We start from the raw sequence: 9,524 nt of genomic DNA, 5'->3' as shown, positions 1-9,524 counted from the left end.
GAGCACCGAGGAGAAGGTGTGCTCTGAGGGGATGGAACTTGTAGCTTCTTGTCTGCCATTGGCTGCGAGTCAATCAGTGGTTGAGCTGTCCGCTCTGGTTATACCGGACAGCAAGTCCTACTGGGTTGTAAAGCTGTTGTGCTCCAACTTCACAGTAATGTGTATAGTACTGTGGTCTGACACATTAATGGACAAGATTATTGATTACAATCATTCAATGAATGAATCGTTGATAAGTGTGATAAGCATCAGAGGAGTTTGTCCCTGGTACGCTGTCGCGTCTGCAGTGTTGGTATGGGACGGTGTGTGTGACAAATGCAGACGTTAGCCGGAGTGTGTGATTATGATTTGTGGTGTACCTCCGTCGGTCAGGTGAAGACCGTCTTGGATGACATCCTGGAGAAGCTTCCGGAGGAGTACAACATGTCGGACATCACGTCCAAAACGGTGGAGCGCACCCCGTACGTGCTGGTGTGCTTCCAGGAGTGTGAGCGCATGAACCTGCTCCTCAATGAAATGAGGCGCTCGCTTAAAGAGCTGGATCTAGGATTGAAGGTGTGTGTGTGTGTGTGTGTTTCCTTGCACATGTTGGTTTCAATTACTGTCAGTGTGGAGAGAATGAATGTGCTTTACACTTGTGTACGACTTTGACAGGACATTTGTGTAAGCATGTGTGTGTGTGTGTGTGTGTGTGTGTGTGTGTGTGTGTGTCTGTCTGTCTTTGCACGTGTTTGTTTCATTTACTTTCAATGTGGATAGAATGAATGTGCTTTGTTTTGTGTGCGACTGTGACAAGACATCTGTGTAAGCATATATGTGTGTGTGTGTGTGTATGTGTGTGTGTGTCTCTGGTAGGGAGAGCTCGCTATATCTGCAGAGATGGAACGGATCCAGACAGCTCTGTTCTTTGATAATGTCCCTGACACCTGGACTAGGCTGGCATACCCCTCCACATACAGCCTGGCTATGTGGTAACACACATGCACACACCTCTCTACCCACTCGCATGAACAGCATACAAACAAGCATGTGAACAACCTCTATGATCATCCCTGCTATGTGCTGATATTTCCTGGTGTGTGTGTGTGTGTGTGTGTGTGTGTGTGTGTGTGTGTGTGTGTGTGTGTGCTGGCGTGCAGGTACAGTGACGTGTTGCTGCGTTGCAGAGAGCTGGACAGCTGGACACAGGACCTCTCTCTGCCTGGTGTGATCTGGCTGGCTGGACTCTTCAACCCACAGTCTTTTCTTACCGGTACACACACACACACAAACACACACACACACACACACACACACACACACACACACACACACACACACAAAAGTATGATTCCTGTGTGCTGTAGCTGTGATGCAAAGCCTGGCACGAAAGAACGAGTGGCCCCTGGATAAGATGACTCTCACGGTGGACGTGATGAAGAAATTCAAGGAGGAGTTGAACCAGCCAGCCAGAGAGGGAGCTTACGTCCATGGTCTCTACATGGAAGGTGTGCAGAACTGACCAATCACCGGCACACATTTAAGCTGAATCCAAGCGGGACAGAAAGAATCGAGCTGTTGTCTCTTGGTGCATAAGATAAATGTTCCTCCGCCCCACCCCAGGTGCACGCTGGGATATCCAGAACGGCACAATCACGGAGGCGCGTCTGAAGGAGCTGACTCCCAGAATGCCGGTCATTGCGGTGCGGGCGGTGCCCGGTGACCGGCAGGTGACGCGCAATGTTTACGAGTGTCCCGTGTACAAGACCAAGTTGCGGGCCAACACGCACGTCTGGACGTTCAACCTCAAAACCAGGGAGAGGCCAGCCAAGTGGGTGCTTGCTGGAGTTGCCCTGCTGCTGAGTGTGTGAGGGGTGTGTGTGTGTGTGTGTTCGTGTGTGTGTGTGTGTTATTACAAAAGAAGAAAACAGAAGGATGACAGGAGTGTCTCTATTAATGACCCTGAAAATATTACACCACTCATGCTCAACATATTTACTTAAGCATTCTGTTATTTATTAATTTACATAACTGTGTGTTCTCATCAACTCTGTTACTATTCACAATATACAGCATAATGTATAATACATACCAATATACGGTTTATATCCAAGAAAAGGAAACATTCCTATCTGATGTACTGTGTTGCATTGTATAAAATACAGTTGCAAACATTTAAAAAAATGCTTTAAAAACAATTCTCTTGTGAACAGCAATAGATTTGAAAAGTGTCACTGTACAGAAAGGTTTGCAGTGCTTGTGCAAAAGGTTGCAAATTGTATAGTATCGCATTCAGTTCTGAGGTCACATATATTAAACTCCTCAGTGATCTGACCTGGGATCAGGTTTTCTGTACGCTCTGCACACCCATGAACAAGCCAAAGCTGACAATAGATCAGAGGTTATGCTTGGAGGTGTTTAAACACATGGCTCTCAGCCGTCAGACTCAAACAGGCAGGGACTTCGCCACCGCCGACGAGGAGGTGACGTGTGCCGAACCCAGTTTAAATCTGCATGACAGCAGAATATTATCAACACCTGCAACAGCCATGAGGAGGCGAAGGGTGGAGGGGTCATCGGTGTCCACAGCAGCTACGTCACGCTGCCGGGACCGGGACACCAACCAGGACACCACCTGATCCCACCTCTAACAGGTTTGGAGTTTTCGTTTCCTGTTTTGTTTTTCTCTTTCTCCTAATTGTTTTAGGAGACCTGCATGAATTTTGACCTGCATGAATTTTACTTTTTTTTTTTTTTTTTTTTTTTTAATTGAGATTGGAGGGGGGAAAAAAATATCTCTCAAGTTCTGTAATGGTTCCTGGACGTTTCCTTGCAAAAAGCAGTCCTGGATATAGGAGATCTTCTGGTAGCAACACTATTCTACACTATCTCGCCCTATAATAAGAAGAAGCTTCTGATTTCTAAACCAGACTGTTCTATAATAGGTTGTCCCTCTAAGAATGTTTAAACATGCATATTAGATTATACTGAAGACCCCCGGAAGACTTTGTCAGTAAGGCGGCAAACGCATCCTTTGTTTGGGGACTGAAGAGATTATGTTATACAACTAAAGAGACCAACTTTGGTTTAAACATGCAGTTGTGCTTACTGGTATTAAATAAAGTACCGTACCAACTCTGACTCCTACGGCAGATTAATCTACAATAAATTGATAAGCAAGGCGGATTTCAGCGGCTATAGACGTGTGTGGCGAGGTTAACGCCATCGCTGTCACACGCGGGGCAGCCGTCGCTCTGGCCGTTCCATGATGATATATGAAGTGCGGTGCGTTCTGATTGGCTCCGTCTAAAGTCTGAGAGGCAGTGCTGCCCTCTGGGGTTGGTCCATTGGTTTGACGGATGGAAGTGCAAGTGGGGTGTTGCTTGTCTCCGCACCATCGCAGTGCACAGATGATCACTGGTCACCAACTGGAATCCCCCAACACTCCCCAACGAACATGTTCGCTTGTAGCGAATTATCTACGATCGTCTAGATATAATTCCTCAGATAAAATGGATGTTTTGCACGTGGCGCTTTAGGTCAGAATGACACGTTTGGTTCTGATAAAAACAAAAAACGAAATAACAATTCTTTATGTGAGTTAAAGTGAAATGCATGCAAAGGACTCTGGGAAATGAACGGGCGAGTGGACAGGCCCAGTCCCAGAAGGCAAAGGTGTCAAACGAATGTAAGGAATGAAAGAAGATAATAGTAAATGAGCGTAACTGGGACGTAAAACACAACCACACACGCTAACATGCGCTGGCAGAGTCCCACTAGATGCAATACTGAGGCACGATGTTGCCATGGTGGCAAACAGAGCGATAGGTACAGTGTTGCGGAGGGAGAACCAACATGCTCGCGCAGTCCTGCCAGACCAATCGCTTCAAGTAAAACTTGCTCCCGAAAACCAGGAGAATAATATAGAAATAGATTCTCTCTTTTTTTCCATTAAAAGTGATATTTGAGAAAAAACACATGCCAGAGTCATGGGAGCAGCAGCGTGAGAGTCTTTTTGTAGCAAACATGCAAAGGAAAACCAAAACAAACAAAACCGACACATTCTTCCCAGCATGCAGCTCTCCTGTTGCTACGGTTGCATGTCCAGCGTGCTTGCTCTGCGGACGTCTTCCATCGGGGAAGCGCACACGGTTAAGAATCTTTCAGAGTCACGCTGGAGAAATACATTCGGCATCCTTTTATCCGCCCGCTGGATTAGGAGACTGAAAAGTTAGGAAGATAGCATTTCGTACTTTGCAAACAGCGTTTCTGATTTGTTCATTCCTTCTGTCTGCCCTGAGTCTAGCTTGATCTGCAGTCCGGTATTCCGTAGGATAGGAGAATGATCCCAGGATAGCCTCCTGTTTCCAGACACGTTTATAATGCAGTATAACTTGTCATAAGTACCCATCACCAAGATGGTCGTACCTTCTAGCCGATATATTAATTCTTGTTATAGTGCATCATAATCGCAGCCTTTGACCTAATGCTACTTCCTCGGAAGTCCGGGATCAGAGGAGGGTCTGTGGAGTGCCAGTGTTCTGCCGTTGCTAGGTGACGAGTCTGGGAGGGACACCTGCTTGACTGACAGCTGGAGGGCCCTCCGAGAGGGCGAATCCGGGGGCTTCGTGTCCCTCTGCCTCAGTCCCAGTTCCACCTCCCACGCCAGGTCCCTTGCCAACGGGGTCATCGTGCTTACATCAGAGGTCGTCTCCATGAGAGCGGCGCGTGCAGAATCTTTGGATGTGTCACCAGGCTGTTCTAAATCAGGACTCTGTGGATGTTAATAGAAGCATTTTTAGCTCCATAATTCTGCAGGCTCTGTAGAGGGATGCTAAGAGTTCAGACTGAAGTTAAGTTGTGTCCTAAATACGTGGGTGCATGTCAGTGTGTGTGTATGTGTGTGTGTGTGTGTGTTGAGGGGCGTGGCGAGATAACACCTGTGTCTGTATGGGAGTAGCAGCCTGTGCTCTGGGGGTTTGGGGGTCGTATTCAGGGCTGGAGGCGACGGTGCTGTATGCTGGTGGTCCCGGCGCTCTCTGTCTCTGCAAGAGCTGCAGGATTGTCTGGATATCAGAGGTCATCTGAGCCTCCAGCCTAAACGCAGCCAGAGAGGAACCCCACGGTTATTCCAGTGCATCACCACCAGGGGGCGACACTCACGAGGGTGGTGCGTCACCTGTTCAGATGTTCCTGCAGTAAGTCCAGCCTCTGCTCCATTTCACCAAACATGATGTCGCTTTCGCAATCCACTCTGCCCTCCCTGTCCTGAGACTGTGCTGAGTCATCAATGTTCCCACAATGCCATTCTTCAGCACATATATCTGAGGACACACACAGACCCAGTGCTATTAATTGCAGCCGCATAAACACAACGCAAGCAGAACATACAGTACAGAGGCATAAACACACACTGAATTTAAACACACACACTAACACAAAACTGAATACAATTTCCTGTATAATTTTACACCCTGTCATACAAAGCATCATTAAGACCAATATTCCGTATCTCTCTCTCTCTTTCTCTCTATCTCTCTCTCTCTCTCTCTCTCTCTCTCTCTCTCTCTCTCTCTCTCACACTCACACACACACACACACACACACACACACACACACACACACACAATAATTTTTCTCAACAGCTGCAGTATATCCTGGAAAGTTACTAATGTATTATTAGCCACATGAATGTGTGTGTTTGTGTGTGTGTGTGTGTGTGTGTGTGGTGGGGGGCTAAAACACACCCATTCCTGCCTCACAAGATGCCTTATTACCTCCAATTTAATAGAGTGTCCCTATAGCACAGCGCTCCATTTCAAGAGGCAATATGTGGAGAAAGCGAGTGTGAGAGCACACGAGCATTTCCCGCTGCGGAGTGTAATGGCATGGAAAGCCCTGCAGTCGTTCACACAGACAGCCCTGAGTGATGATAACAGCGTTCCCTTCTCCAGGAGCCGCGGACGGACACACGGACTCGTGCTGAAGCGTAACCTGCTTACTCGACACTCGACAGGCCTTCATAAACACATCGTAACGCTCATGTATGACAGGACAGGCAGTTTCATGTCCCTCTTCTCATTCATTCTCTCAGTGAGTAAGAAAATGAGTGTGCGTGTGTGCGTTTCGCTACCGTTGTAAAACGCCGTGCTGTCTTTAGCATGCGAGGCAGGCGTGGCCTTCATCGTGAGAGGCAGGGAGTGCTCCAAGCCCGTCTTCCTCTCCTCCTCGCGGTCTTCATCCCCCTCATCCTCACCTGCCCTCCCCTCCTCGGCATGGCCCCGCTGGAGCACGTCAGCCTCCGTTCCCCTGCCCCGGCTCTTCGCTTTCTCCCGCTCTCTCTGCTGGTTTGGAGTCCCTGATTGAGGACAGAGAGGGTAAGTTCGCACACAGGAACGGAGATGAATCAGCCAGGGTTAACTAACGGGGGGGGGCGGAGCTCCCCCTACAGGTTCCCAAAGCGTAACGCATTCTTTCACACTCCCACCACCTGCCACGGAGCTGCGAGCACACAGCTGCCACCGGCAGCAACCATGGCAACCGGCCGGAACGGAGCCGCCAGAGAGAAGAACAGAGGAGAAGAGGGGCAGCATGGAGGAGGAGGTGGAAATGACTCTGTGCGGCGGACCTGCTCACCTGCAGGGACGGTCCTCTTGAGGCAGCCTCTAATCTCCGCCTGGTCTGAATCGCTCACGTCTGTGTACAGGTGCCTCTGTCGAGCAGCGCTAAACTGGTTAGGAAACAATCACGTAGTTCTTTAACTTCTATATGTGTAGTTTGCTCTTCAAGGGAAAATGACCCATGGAGTTTAAGGGAGGTGAACTGTACACAAAGGTCAAAACAACAGAATGACATCGGTTTTACTGCTGCATTGGTATCTGTTTGAAAAGGAAGCTTCAAGGTAACTCTAATAACCTATGCGTTCAGGCAGGGACGGCCGATGTGTGTCGGCGGGGGGCCTTAGGGTAAGGGGCTGGCCCTACCTTGACGTGCTCGTCACGCAGGTTGAAGGTGAGCTCCAGGTTGGTCCAGAAGTAGTCGGCGAACTCTGGGTACATCTCAAGCACCTCCAGGAGGTCCTCCCTGTCGATGGTGTGGAGGTCACAGTAGCTGAGGGCCCGCACGTCAGCGCATGCCTTGCCTGGCTTGGCGTACAGGTGGATCATCTCGCCGAAAATGTCGTTCTTGCCTGTGACACCGTGGGGTGGGGAGGATTTAGCCACACGGCAGCTAATTCTGGCCAAGCACGGCGAGGTCTCTGACAAACAGCCCGAGGCTCCATGACCTTATACATTGCCAGGGTCACGTGGCCTACACAAGGGTCATCTGGAGTGGCTGCCGGCTGTCTCTGAGAGACTTAGGGTTGCAGCTGTCTGGTCATGGCCGGGGTCATAGGGCTGGTTGCCATCGGTAATCGATGACCAGCGAGAAGAGCTCCATTTCTGGACGGGGTTTGAGTCTGCTGGGGTGAGTTCGCTCTGGCAGGTGCTATTGTGAGGTTGGGAGTAATCCTCAGGGGGGGCGCTACCATGTCGTGATGGATGCGTCTGCGATGCCTCCGAATACAATTCTGCTGAGAACCTGGAAACCCGTGAGCGCATGTTTGCCAGAAGTGCTTCCCTCAGCAAGTCGAAGTTTGCAGAGTAATTTTTGCTGAGTTGTTTGTGTGCCTGCGTGCACGTGTGTGTGTGTGTTTGTGTGTGACAATGTCCCCCATTTCTATCTCTGACCTTATTATGTCGCTCCTGGCTTGCCCGGAGAATGAAAAATGGGCCGTTTAATTTGGCTTACTCTGCCAAACCTGTGTGTGTGTGTGTGTGTGTCTGTGACAATATATGAAAATATGAGCAAGACAAATATGGCTGCAAATAACACAATTGAGAAAGTCTGAATCTGAGCCTAGTGCACGGCTTTGATCTGACGGTGCAGAAGCCCAAAGAAAACACTCCCTCCAATTAAACCAGTGAAAACATTTTTAAGACCCAAAAACCGTTCGTTTGTTTTTTAATGTAATTAATACCCGATTCTCGATCGATGTAAAATCAGAACTAGATCCAACATCCAAAGCTTAACCCAGCTGCAGTCAGTAACGTCTGCAGAACTGAGTGCGGCGCAGACAGGTGGCGATCCCTCGCACGGAATCCCCCCATCCCCCCCAGGCCATGGCGCCCATGGCGTGGAGAACAGGCCACCGGGACAGCTGTGGGCAGAATGGAGACACGGCTGACTGGCGCTCAGCCTTGTCCTATATTTGTCCTGTGCCTGCTGCGTTAAGCGTCACGTTTGACACGAAGCGCACTGCTGTTACGAGCCCCTGCGTGTCCGGACATGAGCAAGGCCGCGCTACGATGGGTCCTCTCCGCATTTCACTCCATTAAATGGTGTCGAGGGGCTGATGGATGGTGAGTGGCACACAGGAGACGCGTTAACACCCCCCCCCACCCCAGCACCCTTCCCACAAGCTGCCACCGTGAGCTTGGGGAACGCGGGCTGTTCAACTGTGCGTGAAGTGATTAGCATGCAGGCTGTCTGCGGGGGGGGGGGGGATTTTGCACCAAACTGCCTTCTGCCACCATGGTCACACATTTCCAGAGTCCTACCTCACCATGATGCTCACTACTGCATGAAAGTAAATATTACATGTTTTTAAATGCATCACTGTATATTACAGACTTGCGATACAGCATTTCTGTCCAGATTGCGCAGCCGTGGTGCTCTGCATATGACAGTAATGTGACCCATTGCTGGATACAGTAAATGCAAGTGGAGCCTTTACACCAGAAGTTCAGTCCTCCCCCAGGACAGATGGGGCACCATGTATGTCTCGAGTACCCGACACACCAGGTACGTCTAGAGTACCCGAAACACCAGGTACGTCTAGAGTACCTGAAACACCAGGTATGTCTAGAGTACCTGAAACACCAGGTATGTCTAGAGTACCCGACACACCCTGTACGTCTAGAGTACCCGACAAACCCGTACGTCTAGAATACCCAACACACCCTGTAAGTCTAAAGTACCCGACACACCAGGTACGTCTAGAATACCCGAAACACACCCCATACGTCTAGAGTACCCAACACACCCCGTACGTCTAGAGTACCTGACACACCCCGTACGTCTAGAGTACCCGACACACAACGTATGTCTAGTGTCCAAGGAAATGCAGCCTGCTCAGCACCGGCTCAGGTGCTGGTTCCATTACCTGGGCCATCCATTATGGATTACCCAGTTTCACTTTTTAACGAGGAGAGACACTGGACACCCATACTTTAGAGACACAGACGTTAGTAATTATGAGTTAGTAATTAAGGTTATTTGTGAATTTGTGATGCCCAGACTTGTATGGTTACAACCTCACCACACACACATATAGCCTGTTTTTCAGAAGACGACACTTTCCTGCTTGGACTTGATCTACAAACACTGGCCCCGTACCCCGTACCTACGCTCGACGCTCACGCTTTTAGGTACAACTCTTGGATAGGTGCATTTTACAGGTGCTCTTATAACTGCTGGCTCTTTGGTCTGGTCTGTAGTTCTGG

The 9,524-nt window shown here is 49.4% G+C and overlaps 2 protein-coding genes across 3 annotated transcripts in view; one reads left to right on the top strand and one right to left on the bottom strand.

Moving 5' to 3' along the window:
- The window catches only part of dnah9l (dynein, axonemal, heavy polypeptide 9 like), a 41,707-nt gene extending 39,818 nt beyond the window's left edge, over window positions 1–1,889 (top strand). Inside the window, 6 exon segments of the mRNA XM_035525820.1 lie at window positions 1–16; window positions 373–555; window positions 856–971; window positions 1,140–1,252; window positions 1,347–1,487; window positions 1,603–1,889. The exon segment at window positions 1–16 is cut by the window's left edge and continues 227 nt beyond it. Coding sequence (XP_035381713.1) covers window positions 1–16; window positions 373–555; window positions 856–971; window positions 1,140–1,252; window positions 1,347–1,487; window positions 1,603–1,850 — 817 coding nt within the window. The 3' untranslated portion in view covers window positions 1,851–1,889.
- Window positions 1,890–1,973: 84 nt separating this feature from the next.
- kcnh7 (potassium channel, voltage gated eag related subfamily H, member 7) overlaps window positions 1,974–9,524 on the bottom strand; it is a 39,852-nt gene continuing 32,301 nt past the window's right edge. For both annotated transcript variants that reach the window (XM_035526772.1, XM_035526774.1), the window contains exons 12-17: window positions 6,963–7,168; window positions 6,616–6,709; window positions 6,113–6,337; window positions 5,159–5,303; window positions 4,920–5,076; window positions 1,974–4,753 (exon numbers count right to left, since the gene is read on the bottom strand). In XM_035526772.1, the coding sequence (XP_035382665.1) occupies window positions 4,469–4,753; window positions 4,920–5,076; window positions 5,159–5,303; window positions 6,113–6,337; window positions 6,616–6,709; window positions 6,963–7,168 (1,112 nt within the window). In that variant the 3' untranslated portion in view covers window positions 1,974–4,468. The remainder of the gene's footprint in view (window positions 4,754–4,919; window positions 5,077–5,158; window positions 5,304–6,112; window positions 6,338–6,615; window positions 6,710–6,962; window positions 7,169–9,524) is intronic.

This window comes from Electrophorus electricus, chromosome 1 (genome assembly GCF_013358815.1).
Source record: "Electrophorus electricus isolate fEleEle1 chromosome 1, fEleEle1.pri, whole genome shotgun sequence".
Classification (NCBI taxonomy): Eukaryota; Metazoa; Chordata; class Actinopteri; order Gymnotiformes; family Gymnotidae; genus Electrophorus; species Electrophorus electricus.
Note: the sequence above shows the minus strand (reverse complement) of the source record. Positions and strands in the feature narration are given on the sequence as shown.